The 24,327-nt window shown below is 45.6% G+C and overlaps 1 protein-coding gene across 1 annotated transcript in view; it reads right to left on the bottom strand.

Moving 5' to 3' along the window:
• The window catches only part of LOC121550935 (tomoregulin-2), a 151,389-nt gene extending 132,603 nt beyond the window's left edge, over positions 1-18,786 (bottom strand). Inside the window, exon 1 of the mRNA XM_041863392.2 lies at positions 18,040-18,786. Within this exon, the coding sequence (XP_041719326.1) occupies positions 18,040-18,226 (187 nt within the window). The 5' untranslated portion in view covers positions 18,227-18,786. The remainder of the gene's footprint in view (positions 1-18,039) is intronic.
• Positions 18,787-24,327: the final 5,541 nt, after the last annotated feature.

Genomic DNA, 24,327 nt, shown 5'->3' with positions numbered 1-24,327 from the left:
ACACATGAGCAGTGCCCCAGGAGTTTAGAGAAGTAATTTATCCTACTTGTCAAAAATAGCTCTGGGAATGCAATAAACTGCCTTTAGAAATGGCATCACATTAACATCAACATATTAAATAATATATAACTGAGGGTAGGAGTACTGTACATGTTTATATATAGTATAGGCATATTAAACAGACAAGTTAATTGCAGAAAATAATCCCTTGAAAAACCAAACTGTTTACAGCACAACATTTTGAAAGATAAACATGACACTAGAAAGACAAATATTTGAAATACACTTAGGGAGCAATTACTACACTTCTATTGTTGACTGTAAATTGTTGAAATAGTACATTTCATATGAAAAGACACAAAGACAGTAACAATCTATCTCAGATTAATGTAAACCCCACTGTGGGTTTAGTCAGAATGTTTTGCTGTATTTTAAAGTTGAGATCCGCCCCAGATCATTTGTTATTGTTTTTGTTTGTATTTGAAAAGAAGGAGATGAGCGTCCAACAATGTAATAAATAAATAAAATCGCAGTACATACTCTGCTGTTTTATCGCGCGTGCAATGATGTTTGAGGGGAAAAAAACATTGATCGTTGTTTGAAGAAACTTTTTTGTTGTTGTAATATCGCAAACGGATGTGGCAGTTTCACCGCAACAGATTTCAAATTTAAGGGCAGGTGTAGTTATGTGTCAATATCTAATGACATGTTTGTAAAGGTGAGGGGACAGATTCTATGACAACTAGTTTCTAGAGCTTTTGGGGTGTGGTGGTTTTAATGCAAGTGAGTGCACCCGCAGTTCAGTCTGCATTTATGTGTGAATGAATGTGGGACAAAGAGTCAAATAGATACCAGATAGGAATACAGACTCAATAGCTGTGCTTTGCTGACCGTCAGACACAAAAAGCAATAGTCACAGTCATAGCGGTTACATAATCACAGAAATTACTGCACAGTCAGCCCCAAAGCCATAGACTCAAAGACACAGTCAGAGCCACAGACTGCCAACATCTAGAACATTCAGTAGTGAAGCCGAAAGCGTCTTGTGTTCTCACAGTTCTAGGCTGAAAGTATTGCAATCCATTCATTCTTTCTCTGAAAGAACAGAAAGAAAAAAGAGTGGGTGAGAAACATGTAGTTTTTTTAAAAAGACAATGAATCTCAGAACTTGCTGTGTTTCCTTTTCAGACATTCTTGGATTGCTTCTTATGCTTAAAAGCTGGAAAATCGCAAATTAACAAGACAAGAAAATAGTAACACAATAAAATAACACAAAATAACAATAACAAGGCTACATACAGGCTACATACAAGGAGCAACCGGTAACGAGTCAGTGTACTGGGGTACGAGGTAGTTGGGGTGATTGATTGAGTTAAAATGTACATGTAGATTTGATTAGGTGATTGACTGAAGTACTATGTACAGTGGGGGAAAAAAGTATTTAGTCAGCCACCAATTGTGCATGTTCTCCCACTTAAAAAGATGAGAGAGGCCTGTCATTTTCATCATAGGTACACGTCAACTATTACAGACAAAATGAGGAAAAGAAATCCAGAAAATCACATTGTAGGATTTTTAATGAATTTATTTGCAAATTATGCTGGAAAATAAGTATTTGGTCAATAACAAAAGTTTCTCAATACTTTGTTATATATCCTTTGTTGGCAATGACACAGGTCAAACGTTTTCTGTAAGTCTTCACAAGGTTTTCACACACTGTTGCTGGTATTTTGGCCCATTCCTCCATGCAGATCTCCTCTAGAGCAGTGATGTTTTGGGGCTGTCGCTGGGCAACACGGACTTTCAACTCCCTCCAAAGATTTTCTATGGGGTTGAGATCTGGAGACTGGCTAGGCCACTCCAGGACCTTGAAATGCTTCTTACGAAGCCACTCCTTCATTGCCCGGGCGGTGTGTTTGGGATCATTGTCATGCTGAAAGACCCAGCCACGTTTCATATTCAATGCCCTTGCTGATGGAAGGAGGTTTTCACTCAAAATCTCACGATACATGGCCCCATTCATTCTTTCCTTTACACGGATCAGTCGTCCTGGTCACTTTGCAGAAAACAGCCCCAAAGCATGATGTTTCCACCCCCATGCTTCACAGTAGGTATGGTCTTCTTTGGATGCAACTCAGCATTCTTTGTCCTCCAAACACGACAAGTTGAGTTTTTATCAAAAAGTTATATTTTGGTTTCATCTGACCATATGACATTCTCCCAATCCTCTTCTGGATCATCCAAATGCACTCTAGCAAACTTCAGACGGGCCTGGACATGTACTGCCTTAAGCAGGGGGACACGTCTGGCACTGCAGGATTTGAGTCCCTGGCGGCGTAGTGTGTTACCGATGGTAGGCTTTGTTACTTTGGTCCCAGCTCTCTGCAGGTCATTCACTAGGTCCCCCCGTGTGGTTCTGGGATTTTTGCTCACCGTTCTTGTGATCATTTTGACCCCACGGGGTGAGATCTTGCGTGGAGCCCCAGATCGAGGGAGATTATCAGTGGTCTTGTATGTCTTCCATTTCCTAATAATTGCTCCCACAGTTGATTTCTTCAAAACAAGCTGCTTACCTATTGCAGATTCAGTCTTCCCAGCCTGGTGCAGGTCTACAATTTTGTTTCTGGTGTCCTTTGACAGCTCTTTGGTCTTGGCCATAGTGGAGTTTGGCGTGTGACTGTTTGAGGTTGTGGACAGGTGTCTTTTATACTGATAACAAGTTCAAACAGGTGCCATTAATACAGGTAACGAGTGGAGGACAGAGGAGCCTTTTAAAGAAGAAGTTACAGGTCTGTGAGAGCCAGAAATCTTGCTTGTTTGTAGGTGACCAAATACTTATTTTCCACCATAATTTGCAAATAAATTCATAAAAAATCCTACAATGTGATTTTCTGGAGAAAACAAATGCTCAATTTGTCTGTCATAGTTGATGTGTACCTATGATGAAAATTACAGGCCTCTCTCATCTTTTTAAGTGGGAGAACTTGCACAATTGGTGGCTGACTAAATACTTTTTTTCCCCACTGTACATGTAGGTAGGGGGTGAAAAGCAGAAAGTTTGTTTAATTAACTGTTCAGCAGTCTTATGGATTTGGGGTAAAAGCTGTTCAGGAAACTTTTGGTCCCAGACTTAGCGCTCCGGTACCGCTTGCTGTGTGGTAGCAGAGAGAACACCCTGTGACTTGGGTGGCTGGAGACTTTGACAATTTTTAGGGCCTTCCTCTGACACCGCCTGGTATAGAGGTCCTGGGTGACAGGGAGCTCGGCTCCAGTGAGGTATTGGGCCATATGCACTACCCTCTGTAGCACCTTGCGGTCCAGAGGCCGAGCAGTTGCCATACCAAGCGGTGATGCAGCCAGTCAAGATGCTCTCAATGGTGCAGTTGCATAACTCTTTGAAGATCTGAGGGCCCATGCCAAATCTTTTCAGCCTCCTGAGGGGGAAGAGGCGTTGTTATGCCCTCTTCACGACAGTGTTGGTGTGTTTGGACCATGATAGGTCCTTAGTGATGTGGACACAGAGGAACTTGAAGCTCCCGACCATCTCCACTACAGCCGTCGAAGTGAATGGGGGAGAGCTCAGCCCTCCGTTTCCTGTAGTCCACGATCAGCTCCTTTATCTTGCTGACGTTGAGGAAGAGGTTGTTGTCCTGGCACCACACTACCAGGTCTCTGATATACTCCCTGTAGGCTGTCTCACCACCGTCGTGTCGTCAGCAAACGTAATGATGATGTTGGAGTCGTGTGGGCCATGCAGCCGTGGGTGAACAGGCAGTACAGGAGGGGGCTAAGCACGCACCCCTGTGTTGAGGGTCAGAGTGGCGGATGTGTTATTGCCTACCCTCACCACCTGGTGGCGGCCCGTCAGAAATTCCATTATCCAATTGCAGAGGGAGGTGTTTAATCCCAGGGTCCTTAGTTTAGGGATGAGCTTGGAGGGCAGTATGAGCTGTAGTCAATGAACAGCATTCTCACGTAGGTGTTCCTTTTGTTGAGGTGGGAAAGGGTAGTGTGGAGCGCAATAGAAATTGTGTCATCTGTGGATTTGTTGGGGCGGTATGCAAATTTGGGTGGGTCCAGGGTGTCTGGGATGATGGTGTTGATGTGAGCCATGACCAGCCTTTCAAAGCATTTCATGGCTACAGATGTGAGTGCTACGGGGCGATAATCATTTAGACAGGTTACCTTGGCGTTCTTGGGCACAGGGACTATCGTGGTCTGCTTGAAACATGTGGGTATTACAGACTGGTTCAGGGAGAGGTTGAAAATGTCAGTGAAGACACTTGCTAGCTGGTCAGCGCATGCTCTGAGTACGTGTCCTTGTAATCCGTCTGGCCTTGTGAATGTTAACCTGTTTAAAGGTCTTACTCACATCGGCTACAGAAAGTGTGATCTGTCACGACTTCTTCCGAGGCTGCCTCCTCTCCTTGTTCGGGCAGGCTTCTGTATTCGTCGTCACTGGCCTTCTAGCCACTGCCGCTCCTCATCTCATCATTCCTTTTGTTTTGTCTTGTTTATTACACACACCTGGTTCATATCCACTAATCAGTACCTGTATAAGTGTTCCCTCTGCCCCCTTGTCTTTGTGTGTGATTGTTTATTGTGGAGGTTCGATTAGCTCGGTGGAGCTCTTTGTTATCTTGTATCACCGGGTTACTTTCACTCGTGTGCTTCGTTGTTTTTCCTGTGCACCTGTTTTCCTCACTGAAGTGTTTGATGCATTGCTGCGTACTACTGTGTTCGGAATAAACCTTTTATTCTGTGATTTGCCCTCCTGCGCCTAACTCCTTCAAATCACCCATCACAGAATCACACACCCGACATGGAGACAGCAGGAGAAGCGAACATGCCAGGAGTATTGGCACGGGTCCGGGAGCATTCTGATATGCTAGCCAGCTTGGGAGAAGTGATGGATCGGGTTCTCCAGGTCGTCCAACGCCTGAAGAGGAGAGGACCCGATCCTTCGAGACCAGCTGAGCGACCGGATCCAGCCACCCACACTCCAGCACCCAGAGGGATTCAACTATCCCGACCTAGGGAGTATGACGGGACAGCTGCCCGCTGCCAGGGATTCCTCCTGCAGCTGGACCTCTACTTCACAACCGTCAGCCCGGCTCCATCGGAGCAGGAGAAGGTGTCCGCCCTCGTCTCCCGTCTCTCTGGGAAAGCTCTGGAGTGGGCCAACGCGGTTTGGAGTGAAGGAGGAGCCGCGTTGGACAACTACGGGGAGTTCGCTCGCCACTTCCGCAAACTTTTCGACCACCTGCCTGAAGGTAGAGAGGCAGGCGAGCTGATAGTCCACCTGAGGCAGGGGAGTTTCGGCTGGAGTTTCGGACAGGAGTTTCAGACACTAGCGGCTGGTTCCGGGTGGAACGAGCGGGCCCTCATCGACCACTTCCGGTGCCATCTACGAGAGGACGTCCGAAGGGAGCTAGCCTGCCGGGACACCATGTTGTCCTTCAATGAACTGGTGGACATGGCCATCCGGTTGGACAACCTGCTGGCTGCTAGAGGACGTCCTGGAAGGGGCCTGCCCGTTCCACTTCCCCCCAACCCGGATCAGGAGATGATGGAACTGGGTGGAGCAGCGATCCGGGAGAGCGGAGGACGACAGCACCAGTGTCACTCACGTGGCGTGAGAGGACATTCTCCTGCACGCTGTCTTCGGCAACCTTTGGGTCTGGAGGCGGCAGGCAGGGCACTCTCGCGTCACCCCAGGTATTGAATACCCAAACTCGTTCAGAGCCCTCTGCTGCGCACTGTACCCTACACATCTACTTCCTGATTACATAGTAGTTCCCCAGTGTAAGGCGCTGGTCGATTCAGGCGCAGCTGGGAACTTTATGGAGAGGTCATTTGCACATAGTCTAGGCATTACATTGGTTCCCCTATCCATTACACTCCCCATCAGAGCACTTGACAGTCGACCATTAGGGTCCGGGTTCGTTAGGGAAGTTACAGCACCAGTCACTATGGTTACGCACAAGACTCATCGAGAGCAAGTCACTTTTTTATTTATTATTGAGTCTCCTGATTTCCCTGTTGTGTTAGGTCTTCCCTGGTTAGCACTCCACAACTCCACCTTATCATGGCCGCAGAGGATTCTCAAGGGGTGATCGCGAGAGTGTCAGGGTAGGTGTCTAGGTGTTTCCGTTGGTGCAACCACGGTCCAGACACTACCTCCACCGTGCGCATTCCCCCCAAATACCTCGATTTGGCGCACGCATCTTCCAAAACGCAGGCGACCAAATTACCACCTCATCGGGCGGGGGATTGCGCGATAAACCTCCGGGTAGACGCTGTGCCTCCCAGGAGTCATGTGTATCCCCTGTCACAGGCTGAAACTGAGGCTATGGAGACATACGTCTCCAAGTCCCTGCGCCAGGGGTTCATATGTCCCTCCACTTCGCCCGTCTCCTTAAGTTTATTTTTTGTGAAGAAGAAAGACGGAGGTCTGCGCCCTTGCATTGATTACCGAGCACTGAACAATGGGACAATATGTTATAGTTATCCTCTACCCCTCATTCCACCTGTGATCGAGTCAATGCATGGGGCGCGCTTCTTCACAAAATTAGCTCTCCAGAGTGCGTACAACCTGGTGCGTGTCCGAGATGGGGACGACTGGAAGACAGCATTCAGCACAAACACGGGGCATTACGAATACCTGGTGATGCCTTACGGTTTGATGAATGCTCCATCCGTCTTCCAGTCCTTTGGGAACGAGGTGTTTCGGGACATGCTTGGTCGCGGTGTAGTGGTCTACATCGATGACATTCTGGTGAATTCCGCTACACGTGCCGAGCATGTGTCCCTGGTTCGCAAAGTGCTGGACCAACTGTTGGAACATGACCTTTATGCCAAGGCAGAAAAGTGTCTGTTTTTCCAACAGTCCGTCTCCTTCCTCAGATACCACATTACCACCTCAGGTGTGGAGATGCAGGGAGATCGCATTTCAGCCATGCGTAATTGGCCGACTCCAACCACGGTTAAGGAGGTGCAGCGCTTTATTGGCTTTGCCAACTACTATTGGAGGTTTATCCGGGGCTTTGGCAAGGTCGCAGCTCCCATCACATCTCTGTTGAAGGGTGGGCCGTCCCTGCTCCGCTGGTCTGATGAGGCTGACAGGGCCTTCAGTAACCTGAGGGTTCTGTTCACCTCAGCCCCGGTACTGGCCCATCCCGATCCATCACTACCATTCGTAGTGGAGGTGGATGCATCCGAGGTAGGGATAGGTGCTGTCCTATCTCAACGCTCGAGCACGCCACCCAAGCTCCGCCCCTGTGCCTTCTTCTCCAAGAAGCTCAGCCCGGCGGAGCAGAACTACGACGTTGGTGATCGGGAGCTGTTGGCTGTTGTCCGAGCCTTGACCGTGTGGAGGCACTGGCTCAAGGGGGCAAAACACCCTTTCCTCATCTGGACGGACCACCATAATCTGGAGTACATCCGGGCAGCGAGGAGGCTGAACGCTTGCCAGGCCAGGTGGGCCCTATTCTTCACCCGGTTTGATTTTACACTATCTTACATCCCGGGTACGAAGACCGTGAAGGCAGACGCACTGTCACGGCTGTACGACACAGAGGAGAGGCCCATAGACAACACCCCCATACTCCCGGCCTCCTGCATTGTGGCACCGGTAGTATGGGCAATGGACACAGACATAGAGCGGACGTTACACACAGAGCCATCTCCACCTTAGTGTCCAGCTGGGCTGCAGTATGTGCCTTCTGTTGTCCGTGACCGTCTGATCTATTGGTCCCCCTCCTCTGGTCACCCAGGTATCGGTCGTACAGTGCGCTGTCTGACCGGAAAGTACTGGTGGCCTACCTTGGCTAAGGACGTGAGGGTGTATGTCTCCTCCTGCTCGGTGTGCGCCCAGAGTAAGGCACCTAGGCACCTCCCAGCGTGTAAGTTACAGCTCTTCCCAGTTCCACAACGGCCATGGTCTCACTTGTGTAATGACTTCCTTACTGATCTTCCCCTCTCTCAAGGTAACACCACCATCCTTGTCGTTGTGGACCGCTTTTCCAAAGCCTGCCACGTCCTTCCTCTGCCCGGTCTCCCCACGTCCCTGCAGACTGCGGAGGCCCTGTTTACACACGTCTTCCAGCACAACGGGGTACCAGAGGCCATAGTGTCTGACCGGGGTCCCCAGTTCACATCCAAGGTCTGGAAGGCGTTCATGGACTGTCTGGGGGTCTCGGTCAGCCTGACCTCTGGTTTTCACCCAGAGTCTAATGGGCAGGTGGAACGGGTGAATCAGGATGTGGGTAGGTCCCTGCAGTCCTACTGCCAGGACTGGCCGGGGGAGTGGTCGGTGTTATTGCCATGGGCCGAATATGCCCAGAACTCTCTCCGCCACTCTTCCACTAACCTAACGTCCTTTCAATGTGTTTTAAATTATCAGCCGGATCTGGCACTGTGGCACCTTGGCATCAGAGCCAGATCGAGGTTCCTGTTGTGGATGACTGGTTTCGGCATGTGGAGGAAACGTGGAACGCTGCTCACGTCCACCTCCAACGCGCCGTGCATCGCCAAAAGGCCAACGCTGACCGCCACTGCAGTGAGGCCCCGGTCTTTGTACCGGGTGATCGGGTCTGGCTCTTGACCCGGAATCTGCCCACTCTGCCTACCCTGCCGGGCAGCTGAGCCCGCGGTTTGTGGGGCCGTTCAAAGTCCTGAGGAGAATAAATGAGGTTACTTATAGGTTACTACTCCCTCCAGATTACCGCATTAACACCTCGTTCCATGTGTCTCTCCTCAGGCCGGTGGTGGTTGGTCCGCTCCAGGAGTCTGAGGTGCGGGAGGTCCCTCCGCCCCGTCTGGACATCGAGGGGGCCCCGGCTTACTCCGTCTGTTCCACCCTGGATTCGAGGCGTCGGGTGGGGGGCCTTCAGTACCTCATGGAGTGGAAGGGGTACTGTCCGGAGGAGTGGTGCTGGGTCCCGGTGAGGGATATCCTCGATCCCTCCCTGTTGTGGGATTTCCACCGTCGCCATCTGGCTCGCCCTGCTCCACGTCCTCCTGGTCGTCCCCGAGGCCGGTGTCGGCGTGCTGCTGGAGCTGCGTGTCAAGGGGGGGTACTGTCACGACTTCCTCCGAGGCTGCCTCCTCTCCTTGTTCGGGAAGGCTTCGGCGTTTGTCGTCACCGGCCTTCTAGCCACTGCCGCTCTTCATCTCATCATTCCATTTGTTTTGTCTTGTTTATTACACACACCTGGTTCATATCCCTCATCAGTACCTGTATAAGTGTTTCCTCTGCCCCCTTTTCTTTGTGTGTGATTGTTTATTGTGGAGGTTCGATTAGCTCGGTGGAGCTCTCTGTTATTTTGTATCGCCGGGTTATTTTCACCCGTGTGCTTCGTTGTTTTTCCAGTGCGCCTGTTTTCCGCACCTTTTATTCTGTGATTTGCCCTCCTGCACCTGACTCCTTCATATCACCCATCACATGATCACACAGTCGTCCGGAACCGCTGGTGCTCTCATGCATGGTTCAGTGTTGCTTGCCTCGAAGCGAGCATAGAAGGCGTTTAGCTCATCTGGTAGGCTTGCATCACTGGGCAGCTCGCGGTTGCTAGTATGACTTTGATATGGCGTATCCACAAATGTGTTGGTGTATTGTTGCTGCTGTATCTCGGCTGCACGTTTCCTGAGCGCAGTATTTTCTGGACGTTATACACATTTTAACAAGTCTATGGGAGGGTCAGTTTGTGTGTCTTTGAACATATTGCCATTCAGTGCAAATGCAGCAGTTGTCATTACAGGTATTGGTGAGTAGGTTGCTAGGTTGGGGTGGCAGAGCGCTTCACGCACAGGACTTGTAAGCCACAAGTGGTAGTTGGTCAAATGCAAACGTGTTTATATCCTAACCATTACCTTAACCACTCACTAGCATGCCTAAACTATTATTAAACCAGAAATATGTGAAAATACCCATGCATACATACATTTACCCAAGGTGAGCTGCTAAGGTAGTCGTTGAACTATGAACCAATCATGTGAGGGTGTGCTTTGTTTCCATAAGGCCATTATTTACCAGAGCAAAACTAGTTGGAGCCCCACCAGCACCTCCACTACATAAAAAATTGATGTAGGATCTTAATTTGATCACTCTGTTGTTGCTGAGAATTTTCCTGCACTGCTGCAGGAAATGCAGATGAGCTCGTGATTTACATAAATTCACTGAAAACCCACACTAACACACGGTTATATTAACAGTATTGCACTTTTCATGTAGCCTAATTTTGGCCAGCTTATAGTTTAACCACCCATCAAACATCATTATGGGCTAAACGTTAAAATCCTGTTGCTGTAGGATTATTTTGCTCCGACAATACTGGTCGAATTAAGATCCTACATCTTTATATTGCTCCAGGCCTAATGTGCTCTTAGCTGCAAAATATGCCATGTCAGAGGCCAATACTATTTGTAATTCCTATGCCCCACCCACTGTTAAAGGAGGAGATAACAGTGAACTAAATAATTTACCAAAACAAGCTGGCAAACATCAAATATGCAAAATGTGATGTTTATATGCCAACTATTAAGACGGCAAGCGAAGCACTTATGAAATCCTAAGCAATTTCTCCACAGTCCAATACGTCACTAACATACGTGGAACTGTATCTGTCACATAGAGCCAGATAGCTCTATAGGACATTCCCTGTTTTCAAGCCTTGTGTTGGTTAAAAAAAAAGGAATAAATTAGAAATGTAGAACGGAACAACAGCAAGGCAGGGAGAGACTCTTCTTTGACCTCATTCTTATGTCAAGTATTTCATAGTTCCTGGCTACAGGTTTGAACTGTTTCTCCTGTAAGAGAACCATTGCTTGTTAGTGGTAACAAGCATTGCAAAGAGCGGGGGACTTATGTGTTCAAGAGCACTCTTTCTGATCTCTCATGTGTAAATGAAAGGGGGAACTCAGGTCATGGCCAGTAGTTAATCCATGGCCAGTAGTTAATCCATGGTGATTTATACATCGAAAAAGGCCTGTTTGAAAGGTTGCTGGAGGCAAGCAGTCGACAATTACATATATAGGATCTTAATTTGAGCAATTTTCCTACAGCAGATAAATAATCCTGCAGCAACAGGAAATGTGAATTATTATGTGGATTATAATTAACAGACATTTTTGTAAGGGAAAATCAAGTCTGAAATTTCTAAGTGGAAACAAACTTCAGAAGCCTTTTTAAACCTCAAATACACTACAAGTTTTACATTTCCAAGTTCACCTGCAATGTGGTGATCAAATTAAGATCCTACATCTGTAGGCCTAGCAACTTTTGATCCTGTTTCGATTAGATGATATTGAAGGATTTTCCACCTCTACCCTCAGAGGCAGAGATTCCGTTGACCTTGGGCCACTGATAATTCTCTCTGATCTGGTTTCTAGCGTTCAATGTTGTTGTTTTTACAATGGTGGTTGTTAATAAAGTGCAATATAAACACTGACTGTATAAACTCGTAAAAGAGTCTCACCAGCTTGTGGAAATACAGTGGGGAAAAAAAGTATTTAGTCAGCCACCAATTGTGCAAGTTCTCCCACTTAAAAAGATGAGAGAGACCTGTAATTTTCATCATAGGTACACGTCAACTATGACCAGACAAAATGAGAAAAGAAATTCCAGAAAATCACATTGTAAGATTTTTTATGAATTTATTTGCAAATTATGGTGGAAAATAAGTATTTGGTCACCTACAAACAAGCAAGATTTCTGGCTCTCACAGACCTGTAACTTCTTCGTTAAGAGGCTCCTCTGTCCTCCACTCGTTACCTGTATTAATGGCACCTGTTTGAACTTGTTATCAGTATAAAAGACACCTGTCCACAACTTCAAACAGTCACACTCCAAACTCCACTATGGCCAAGACCAAAGAGCTCTCAAAGGACACCAGAAACAAAATTGTAGACCTGCACCAGGCTGGGAAGACTGAATCTGCAATAGGTAAGCAGCTTGGTTTGAAGAAATCAACTGTGGGAGCAATTATTAGGAAATGGAAGACATACAAGACCACTGATAATCTCCCTCGATCTGGGGCTCCACGCAAGATCTCACCCCGTGGGGTCAAAATGATCACAAGAACGTTGAGCAAAAATCCCAGAACCACACGGGGGGACCTAGTGAATGACCTGCAGAGAGCTGGGACCAAAGTAACAAAGCCTTCCATCAGTAACACACTACGCCGCCAGGGACTCAAATTCTGCAGTGCCAGACGTGTCCCCCTGCTTAAGCCAGTACATGTCCAGGCCCATCTGAAGTTTGCTAGAGTGCATTTGGATGATCCAGAAGAGGATTGGGAGAATGTCAGATGAAACCAAAATAGAACTTTTTTGGTAAAAACTCAACTCGTTGTGTTTGGAGGACAAAGAATGCTGAGTTGCATCCAAAGAACACCATACCTACTGTGAAGCATGGGGTTGGAAACATCATGCTTTGGGGATGTTTTTCTGCAAAGGGACCAGGACGACTAATCCGTGTAAAGGAAAGAATGAATGGGGCCATGTATCGTGAGATTTTGAGTGAAAACCTCCTTCCATCAGCAAGGGCATTGAAGATGAAACGTGGCTGGGTCTTTCAGCATGACAATGATCCCAAACACACCGCCCGGGCAACGAAGGAGTGGCTTCGTAAGAAGCATTTCAAGGTCCTGGAGTGGCCTAGCCAGTCTCCAGATCTCAACCCCATAGAAAATCTTTGGAGGGAGTTGAAAGTCCGTGTTGCCCAGCGACAGCCCTAAAACATCACTGCTCTAGAGGAGATCTGCATGGAGGAATGGGCCAAAATATCAGCAACAGTGTGTGAAAACCTTGTGAAGTCTTACAGAAAACGTTTGACCTGTGTCATTGCCAACAAAGGGTATATAACAAAGTATTGAGAAACTTTTGTTATTGACCAAATACTTATTTTCCACCATAATTTGCAAATAAATTCATTAAAAATCCTACAATGTGATTTTCTGGATTTTTTTTTGTCATTTTGTCTGTCATAGTTGACGTGTACCTATGATGAAAATTACAGGCCTCTCTCATCTTTTTAAGTGGGAGAACTTGCACAATTGGTGGCTGACTAAATACTTTTTTTCCCCACTGTATCTGTAAACGTTGCCTCTTATTAAACCAGTGACTTCATATTCACAGAAAGTTACGTTTCGTTGATCAGTTTTATTGCAACAGTGTTTTACGTCTTTATGGAAACAGCTCAGTTGCTAAAGATGCAACTTAATTGGGATCTAGCTATGAACACAAACAAAAAAACAATCTGTGAAACAAGGCCCAGGTTGATGGAATTAACAACATATTGTATATTCTCCTAGTAGTTTTAGTCCACAATCTCTATTGAAGACCGTGTCACGGGTATTTCAGATAAGGTCATCCTAAAATCAGAATTGACATGGTAAAATGGAAATTACACAATAATAACCTGCACCAATAGACACAATTCGTGTAAGAAAGTACACTATAGCACATACTTTACTAATGATATACCAAGTACCATCAAATAAAGTGCTACCGGGACAGCTGTGTATCAGAAATATGCATTCCTCTTTTATAGTTCTGAGGTTTGTCAATAGCAAGGCCACAAACAACATTCTTGCCACATGCATGAGTTTCCATGTGTTTCCTTTACCATCAATCTATCCATCCCTTCTGCCTATCCAATCACCATGTTGGCCTTCCAGCTAACAATGGTTATTTTCAGATACCACCAAGACCATAATGCAATATCAACAACATATACTATGCTATCATCTTAGCCAAATTACTCTCTCTCTCGCTCTCATTCTCTGATCATGTACAGTATCCAAGCACAGTCAAATGAATTCTTGACACCAGGGACAAACAAGCCTTCTGGATAAAAGTGTCTGCTAAATGGCATATATTATTATTATTTATATTATCATTAAAGAAGGACATGATAACAACTAATGCATTTCTTGCTTTGCAATCAAAGTATTTTCACTGTCATGTCAAAGCAGCCACGGACTTGGTGTTGAAAACATCTATTCATTATATCATTGGTTTATATCGACCATGACCAGGAAGGCGGCTTCCATTGAGTCCAGCTGCTATTTAGGGGTTCAGTGTTTTGCATCATTGAGGATTACCATTCATGTTCATAATGGACAATGTGTCACTTGTTACATTTTCATGTTGGGAGGGATGAAAGCTCAGACACAGCCCCCTAAGAGGATCATATGGGTTTGACTTGGGGACACCAAATCGTCATCATCATCATCAACAACACATTCACGTTCACCCTCACAATTACCTTCAATGAACTTGACCATGTTGGTTAGACCTATGAACACACACACACATACACACACACAATCCATTGATACATCACAGTTACAAAGTTTAGAGCCTAAAAAACAAAGTGAAACTAGTTCTGTGAATCCATTAATAAGATAGACATTCAGGATGTGAAAAGGCAATAAGACTAAAATAAGTCTCTTAAGTCAAGTCTAGTCCAGCCCATTAGAGAGAAACGAGGGATGCAAACCGGGGTTGATAAATGACAGAGCTTTGACCTAATTATCTACAACAGTCCAGTAATAGTTTAGCTACCAAGATGCGTCCCAAATGGCACCCTATTCCCTATATAGTGCACTACTTTTGACCATAGCCCTATGGCCCTGGTCAAATGTAGTGTACTACACAGAGAACAGGGTGCATTTGGGACGCACTAGTCATTCCTCACTGGCTGAGGAAATGGGACATAAAACGCATGCAGGATAGCATATTTAGTCCTCTGGTCCCAAGATTACCATCCCAACCTGTTACTCTGGCAATGTTGGCCAAATATTTAATGTTGGCTTTTAAGCACTCAGACCTTGCAGCCTACCATTTTCAGGTAGTGCTCTGCATGCATTTCACTCAAATGCATAGTTTGTACATTCTTGCTAAAAAAAATACAAATCCAGTGTCTATTTGCTTATCTACATTTCTTGTGTGATAATAGGCAACATGATGGGTAATTGGACTGGGGGTTTGTAGAGAGAGCTTTTCACAAGTACATTCATATGCTTATAAAGGAAATGAGCTGAAGGCTACAGGTCCAAGTGTATGGATTAACGCAAATAATAAATTGTCATCACAATCATTTTGCATTTTATGTAAGCTACAGACTAAATGACGGTGATACTTGCACATTTCAAAATCAGTGGGTGTAGAATAATGCTCAAGCACTTAGGCCTACTGTACTCAAATGTGGGGAAAAGGGTTGCGGCTATTTTAGGATTCAAATTTAGAAATGCGACAGAAAATCAACGGCGGCACAGTCAGATGATTTACAAAGGCAGGCTGTCGCGCGGACGTGCTTTACAGCCTCGCGTCCATGTTTTTATCGGTTTAGCACCGAAAAGGGAAAACAAGTTTACACCGGCCTATAAAAAAGCGGTAAGGTTCATATTCCGGGTAGCACTAAATGAAACTCCTGCAGGTAACGGAACAGCGCCAGGTAGATAAAAAGAAAAGGCTATATTTCGCCGTGCAGTTGGCTAAAGAACAGACAAATTGGCTAGGGTGATATCAGGTAAAATGGGCCATCAGGTAAAATGGGCCATTTAAGGTTTGGGGGTCCCAGCCCCTCTGGAATTTAGAGCCAATGACTGCAAAGGATTTCAAACTGTTGTCATAACTGTACTTGACAAGTAACAGGTGATTTGATTGGTTCATGGTTGCTATGGTGGGCAGTGCAATAATTCAAATCAAGACTGCACCAGAAAGCTGCATGGTGAGTAGCCTGGCATACCAAATCTAACTAAACTATTATAAGGATGATAAATCTGTAAAAACAACAACATGCCCATAAAAAACTATGCATAATATCTGTCTTGATGGCATCAATCAGAAATAATGTTGTTAGTTTGGTATATGAACATATTTTTTGAAAAAGTGATGCTTTTTTTGGGGGGCCCAATTTACCTTAACCCCTTGAGGTAAAATGGGCCACATGGTTTCAGCTAAAATGGGCCATCATTTGTGTCACTCACAAACACACATACACATGTGTTTGAGTGTGTGTGAGTGAGTTTGTGTAAGGGTGTGTGTTTGTGTTTGTATGTGTATGTACGTGCATACACACACACACACACACACACACACACACACACACACACCATGACCCCCCAACAGTAATAATGGTAGTATTTTATTTACAGTGAGTATGGCAAACGAGAAGGAAGCGAGAGGGAGAGGAGAGAGGGAGAAGGAAAGAGAGAGGAAGTGAGAGGGAGAAGGAAGGATGAGAGAGGAGACAAGCAGAGGAGACAGGAAGTGAGAGAACAGGTGAGGAGAAAGGAATGCAGAGGAAATGAGAGGAGACAGAACGAGAGAAAAGAGAGGAGGAGCAAGGACCAGAGAGGAAAGGATACAAAGATAAAACAGGGAGGGAAAGGAAGGCCAAACAACTACAATATGTGGAAAGAGGAGAGGATGAAGGGTGCCTTAGATGAATACAGGGAGGGAGTGAAGAAAGGAATTACAGTGAGTGTGCACTTCTTATCACGAGCATGGGGTGTGCCGCGATCCACACTGCAAAGACGCATCAGCGGAAAGGTGACTGGCAGTGAACATGTGTCAGGGCGGAAGCCCTACCTTCCAGAGGAGGCGGAAAGGGAGCTTGCTGCCACCCTCAAGACATTGGCGCAGAGGGGGTTTCCCTTCACAAAGCGTGATGTCCAGCAAGTGGCCTTTGATTTTGCAGCCAACAACGACATATCTGGTTTCTCCCTGACAGCAGGAAGGGCCGGATATTACTGGTTTCAGAACAAGATTTTTTTAATTGCACATTTGAATATGTGGGTTTGCACCCAAAATGTTTTTGAATGGCACATATGAATTTTTGTTTAATGCAGTTTAAATGTTATGTGGCTGTATAAGCAACTGTGTTTTAAAATTAAAATTGATGATAAATGACTATTTCCCTTTGGAGTTTGACTGGCCCATTTTACCTGAAGCTGTGGCCCATTTTACCTGAAACTGCTCATGCAACAAATGTTGGCAGAGCTGATGTTTCAAGAACTGTAGGGCCTAAATAATTATATTTTATTAAATAATTTCAACACAAAATTATCAAAAACAGTCATTATTAATCATAAAAACACATGGAAAAGGCATATATGGTATTGTATTATTGTCCCAAACGATTTACCAAAAAGTGGCCCAATTTAGCTGATGTCACCCTACCTGTATTCTGGTAATCTATAGATTACACAATTGAAAAGGTTTATAGCAGCCTATAGTGAACAAATAAAATCATTGTAGTGCGTGCAATGGGTTAAATATTGTCTTTGGTGACAATTGGAGACATTTCCAATTGCTCACAAGTTAAGAAATAATACGTTATTCATTAGTTTTTAAAATGAATCAAACATACACTCTTGGGGAGTCTAAAATATAAACTAGAATGTGGCACTTGAATTCCTCAAGTGACGACGAACCTATGCTGAGAAATAATTGCAATTCTAAATTTTGCACCGCGCAAATGATTCCGCAACAACAGTGACTAATAATAACTATAAAATAGGCTAGTTATAATAATAACAGGCTCATAATAATAGCCAATGTGTGCTAATTAATTGATTAATAAGCAAAACAATGCAAGAAAGGTAAACATTTACTTTCATGGACATTTGCATCAATGTGCCATTTTGGTGAATTGCATAAACATTTTTTTGTTGCGAATAAATTCATTTGTATGTTGTCAATGATAAAGCCATAGCGTATTATAATATAAGGGAACCTTTAGGCAACCCAGAAATGATCGAGGGCTAATGACCATCCTAACTCCTTGGCTATTTGGAATAATGTTTTCCTCTAAAACCCAAACGATGCTATTTGCAGACAATGTCCTCGATAATTTATTAGCCTGTCCACCCCAAATTCCCATATGCAATAAGACTTTCATTACCGTTACGGGAAAAACTATTAGCCGCCCTGCTTACAAAGGCGCACATCTGGAACAGGCAGACAGAACATACAGACGGGATTTTAATGTAGCCCAAAGAAATGCACCCGACTCCTTAGCGTTCTTACCAGAGCAGTTCCAGCCGGTAGGCGTCTGACAGTCGCTGAGGGATGACGGGAAAGCGCAAAGTTGCTCTACAGGTAAAGTGGCTAAAACCGATACGACGGTGATCCAGACCCAATCTCCCACTGTCCGGCTCCACTGGTGCGAGCGTCGGGGCTCCTGTAGTGCCGCCGCCGCCACGGATAGACCCATCTCAGTTCAGCGGCGTACCCCGACAACACAAGCGAGCTGGGCAAAAGAGGCAGACACGCACCAACAACTCCGGTCCAGGCGTTGGCTGTTTCACCGGGGCGCTCAGTGACCATGAAAGGGACATCTTCTGTGCAAGAATGCGTGCCCCATGAAGTGCTGTAGAGTAACCAACGAGTTCCGCCCGATTCGAGGTGGCGCAGCTACAATGTGAAGGGGGTTCGGGTGATAAGGTCGGGTGGGGGGAGCAATGGAGGGTGTGTGGGATGGTGTCAAGGGGAAAGTTAGCCAGGTAAACTAGTGAAAGAGGATGGGCAGGCAGGTAGAGGAAGGAGGCTCAACGATGAGGAGAGAAAATAAAGATGAAAAAAAAGGGGTGGGTGGAAGGAATAGAAGCTGAAATAATGTTTATATCACACGGTTTCGATACGGAGACGTCCTAGTAATATCCAGAAATGCCACAGGCTTCCTTGACAAGCGGTCCCCTCGTAATTGTGTTCAGACGCTCAGTGAGTCCGTCTGCTGCGCTCACCTCCTCATCTCTCTGGAATCCGCGTTGCGCCCACCAGCAGCAGGTTACGGTCTGGTTATGATCACGTGGTGTCGGATGCGAAAGAGGGGGAGGGAGGGGGGGTCTCGGTAATTATAGAACGCTGATTGGAGGAGAGAGGAGAAGAATGCAATGCGATGGAGAGAGAGAGGGAGAGGGAGGGAGAGAGGTCTTTGTGGCTTCGCTCCGACCAACACAACGGCCAGTGTCTGTTCACTGTTTGGGTTTGGAACGAGCGAGTTTCGGCTCTAAACACAGCTGAACCATGCAGGAAGGGTGGGAAGAGATGCACTCTCAATGTAATTGGCCACTATCATTTAAAAAGGCTGCAGAAATCGATTCGTCCAGCTGGAGCTTGGATTATTGTTCTGCAATGAAATAATGCGGAATCCAAAATACCTTAATATTGAAAATATTATTCTCAGACATATTGTTGCCATAACGTGGTACGCTGCTTCGACCCTGTAATTGATATCCTGTCAGACTCAAAGGCACTGTTATTTGTACCCCTTAGAACAGGGATGGGCAACTGGCTCCCCCCCCCCCCACCTCTCAATTAGCCCATGGCAGCAAAAAAATAGGCATATAGGTCATTTCAGTCTTACAAGAGAGCGCGAAAAATAATGTTGAGCGCAGTTGGAGAGAGTTGAGATAAAAAAATCTAGAGGGCGCATAGGATCATGTTGAGGAGCTGAGAGAGAGTTAAGAGCTCAGACAAAAATGTTGGGTGCCCAGAAAGTGGAATTGAGCGCAAAAAAAATTAATGTTGAGCTCCCTGCTCATGGTATACTTGCCTGTGCTCTCTCGAATTGCACCTGTGCTTGCATGATATGAGATATGTTTGCTTGCAAATCTACAATGATATTTCAACGTGTTTTTCATTATCTCATTGATGTAGGCAGCTCTAAATTCGAGAGGAAAATGTATTTATTTATATTATCTATAAAGATTTTTAAAAGGCCATTAGATAGCTAGCTAGCTACAGTATCTAGGCTGAAACTGCTGGGAAAGAGCTAGGTAGCCAGCTAACTCCCACCATCAGCTGAGTTCATCAATGTAGCTAATGATAGGTTTCTAGAAAATAAACTATATATTTGCTAGTTATATTTTAAAAACTTAAGCATATAACACCCAGACAGATGTAGAACGTTAGGGACCTCCTGAGCACCAGTAAAATCTCCTTGTTCTTGAGGTTTATTCTGGAGTTTATTCAGGAAGGTACAATGTGTTACATAAAAAATACAGGTAACTGCCAAAATAATGGAAACACTTGACTAAATGAGTGATACAAAGCACATTGAAAGCATGTGCTTCCACACAGGTGTGGTTCCTAAGTTAATTAAGCAATTTAAATCCCATCATATTTAGGGTGATATACAGTGCATTCGGAAAGTATTCAGACCACTTCCCTTTTTCCACATTTTGTTACGTTACAGCCTTATTCTACAGCCACACAATACCCCATAATGACCAAGCGAAAACAGGTTTTTAGACATTTTTGCCTAAAAATTACACAAATAAGAAATACCTTATTTACATAAGTATTCAGACACTTTGCTTTGAGACTCGAAATTGAGCTCAGGTGCATCCTGTTTCCAGTGATCATCCTTGAGATTTTTCTACAACTTGATTGGAGTCCACCTTTGGTAAATTGAATTGATTTGACATGATTTGGAAAGGCACACACCTGTCTATATAAGGTCCCACAGTTGACAGTGCAAGTCAGAGAAAAAACCAAGCCATGAGGTCGAAGGAATTGTCCGTAGAGCTCTGAGACAGGATTGTGTCGAGTCACAGATCTTGGGAAGGGTACCAAAAAATGTCTGCAGCATTGAAGGTCCCCAAGAACACAGTGGCCTCCACTCTTAAATGGAAGAAGTTTCGAACCACCAAGACTCTTCCTAGAGCTGGCTGCCTGGCCAAACGGAGCAATCGGGGGAGAAGGGCCTTGGTCAGGGAGGTGACCAAGAACCTGGTGGTCACTCTGACAGAGCTCTAGAGTTCCTCTGTGGAGATGGGAGAACCTTCCAGAAGGACAACCATCTCTGCAGCACTCCACCAATCAGGCCTTTATGGTAGAGTGGCCAGACGGAAGCCACTCCTCAGTAAAAGGCACATGACAGCCCACTTGGAGTTTGCCAAAAGGCACCTAAAGGACTCTCAGACCATGAGAAACAAGATTCTCTGGTCTGATGAAACCAAGATTGAACTCTTTGGCCTGTATGCCAAGCGTCACTTCTGGAGGTAAGCTGGCACCATTCCTACGGTGAAGCATGGTGGTGGCAGCATCATGCTGTGGGGATGTTTTTCAGCGGCAGGGACTGGGAGACTAGTCAGAATCGAGGCAAAGATGAACGGAGCAAAGTACAGAGAGATCCTTGATGAAGAGCACTCTGGACCTCAGACTGGGGGCGAAAGTTCACCTTCCAATAGGACAACGACCCTAAGCACACAGCCAAGACAACGCAGGAGTGGCTTCGGGACAAGACTCTGAATGCCCTTGAGTGGCCCAGCCAGTGACCGGACTTGAACCCGATCGAACATCTCTGGAGAGACCTGAAAATAGCTGTGCAGCGACGCTCCCCATCCAACCTGACAGAGCTTGCGAGGATCTGCAGAGAAGAATGGGAGAAACTCCCCAAATACAGGTGTACCAAGTTTGTAGCGTCATACCCAAGAAGACTCGAGGCTGTAATCATTGCCAAAGGTTTTTGCTTAGTCATTATGGGGTATTGTGTGTAGATTGATTAGGGGGGAAAAAACAAATTAACCATTTTAGAATAAGGCTGTAACGTAACAAAATGTGGAAAAAGTCAAGTGGTCTGAATACTTTGGGAATGCACTGTATAAAAATGCAGGGCAGGCCATTATTTTGGCTACCATGGCTATGCCCCCTTACGAAGACAATGCCCCCATCCAAAGGGCACAAGTGCTTGAATGGTTTGATGAGCATGAAAATGATGTAAACCATATGCCATGGCCGTCTCAGTCACCAGATCTCAACCGAATTGAACACTCATGCAACATTTTGGAGCGGTGCCTGAGCATAGCCGCGGGAAGTGGGGGTGCTGAGGGTGCTGCAGTTATTATTAATGAAAACAAATATTATTTAGAGTGCCTCTCAAGTGGTGCAGCGGTCTAAGGCACTGCATCGTAGTGCTTGAGGCATCACTACAGACCCGGGTTCGATCTCAGGCTGTGTCACAGTCGGCCGCTACCGGGAGACCCACGAGGCAGCGCACAATTGGCCCAGCGTCGTCCGGGTTAGGGGAGGGTTTGGCCGGGATTTATGTCCTTGTCCTATCGTTCTCTAGCGACTCCTTGTGGCGGGCAGGGCGCATGCACGCTGACTTCAGTCCCCAGTTGTACTGTGTTTCCTCCAACACATTGGTGTGGCTGGCTTCCGGGTTAAGCAAGCAGTGTGTCAAGAAGCAGTGCAGCTTGGCAGGATCGTGTTTCGGAGGATGCATGGCTCTCGACCTTCACCTCTCCCGAGTCCGGAGGATATTTTCTACCTGCAGGCTGCAATGTTTTTATGTGTTGGCTTTATGTAGGCTATTTTTACATAGTTGGCAATGGAAATATTAGTTACTTTTTAAGTTTGTATCATTTTCATTTAGATTTGTATTGAATTTTAATTAACCTCATGACAATGATTGAGATATGAAGACGTTATTATAAATTAAATTAAACTGTTTCACAAAATGTGCATATGAAAACCATAACTGGCACTCAGATTGGTAGAAATGGTAAGATAAATTGGCATTCCACATGAGAAAGGTTGCCGACTCCTCTTGTAGCCTATTACCGTTAACTTCAGGAGAGTACTGGCAGAAAGTGTGAAAGCCAGCAGGAGCGGGAGGAGAATAGTTGGGTCAGGTTAAGTTTTTTCTTCTTCTAGTTATCTAGATCTCTGGCGTCCTCTTGAGGCATTTGTCTTGTTTCATCAAACCGTAAGCTTAAAGCATCAAACAAGCTCAATGCATACAGTTGATTTTATTAAAACACAAAGGGTTTTTCTTTATTTTTACATTGTAGAATAATAGTGAAGACATCAAAACTATGAAATAACACATATGGAATCTGTAGTAACTAAAAAAGTGTTAAACAAATCAAAATATGCTTTTCCAACAGTCTTGAAGGAGTTCCCACAATCATTTGTTTTTCAACAGGACAGTGACCCAACACACCTCAAGGGCTATTTTACCAAGAAGGAGAGTGATGGAGTGCTGCATCAGATGACCTGGCCTCCACAATCCCCCGACCTCAACCCAATTGAGATGGTTTGGGATGAGTCGGACGGAGTGAAGGAAAAGCAGCCAACAAGTGCTCAGCATAAGACTGTTGGAAAAGCATTCCAGGTGAAGCTGGTTGAGAGAATGCCAAGAGTGTCCAAAGCTGTCATCAAGGCAAAGGTTGGATATTTGAAGAATCTCAAATATAAAATATATTTTGATTTATTTAACACTTTTTGGGTTACTACATGATTCCATATGTGTTATTTCATAGTTTTGATGTCTTCACTATTATTCTACAATATAGAACATGTAAAAAATTAAGAAAAATCCTTGAATAACTGCATCGATGACGTAATCCCCACAGTGACTGTACGTACATACCCCAACCAGAAGCCATGGATTACAGGCAACATCCGCACTGAGCTAAAGGGTAGAGCTGCTGCTTTCAAGGAGCGGGACTCTAAACCGGAAGCTTATAAGAAATCCCGCTATGCCCTCCGATGAACCATCACAAAGGCAAAGCGTCAATACAGGACTAAGATCGAATCGTACTGCACCGGCTCCAACGCTCGTTGGATGTGGCAGGGCTTGCAAACTATTACAGACTACAAAGGGAATCACAGCCGCTAGCTGCCCAGTGACACGAGCCTACCAGACGAGCTAAATTACTTCTATGCTCGCTTCGAGGCAAGTAACACTGAAACATGCATGAGCGCATCAGCTGTACCGGATGACTGTGTGATCACGCTCTCCGTAGCCGATGTGAGTAAGACCTTTAAACAGGTCAACATTCATATCGCCCAAACAGATCCACAGAGGATGCAATCTCTATTGCGCTCCACACTGCCCTTTCACACCTGGACAAAAGGAACAACTATGTGAGAATGCTATTCATTGACTACAGCTCAGCTTTCAACACCATAGTGCCCTCAAAGCTCATCACTAAGCTAAGGACCCTGGGACTTCCTGACGGGCCACCCCCAGGTGGTAAGGGCGGGTAACAACACATCCGCCACGCTGATCCTCAACACAGGGACCCCTCAGTGGTGCGTGCTCAGTCCCCTCCTGTACTCCCTATTCACTCATGACTGCATGGCCAGGCACGACTCCAACACCATCATTAAATTTGCCGATGACACAACAGTGGTAGGCCTGATCACCGATAACGACGAGACAGCCTATAGGAAGGAGGTCAGAGACCTGGCTGTGTGGTGCCAGGACAACAACCTCTCCCTCAACGTGATCAAGACAAAGGAGATGATTGTGGACTACATGAAAAAGAAGAGGAGCACGCCCCCATTCTCATCGACGGGGCT

This window comes from Coregonus clupeaformis, chromosome 4 (assembly GCF_020615455.1).
Source record: "Coregonus clupeaformis isolate EN_2021a chromosome 4, ASM2061545v1, whole genome shotgun sequence".
Taxonomy (NCBI): Eukaryota; Metazoa; Chordata; class Actinopteri; order Salmoniformes; family Salmonidae; genus Coregonus; species Coregonus clupeaformis.
This window is presented reverse-complemented; position numbering and strand designations above follow the sequence as displayed.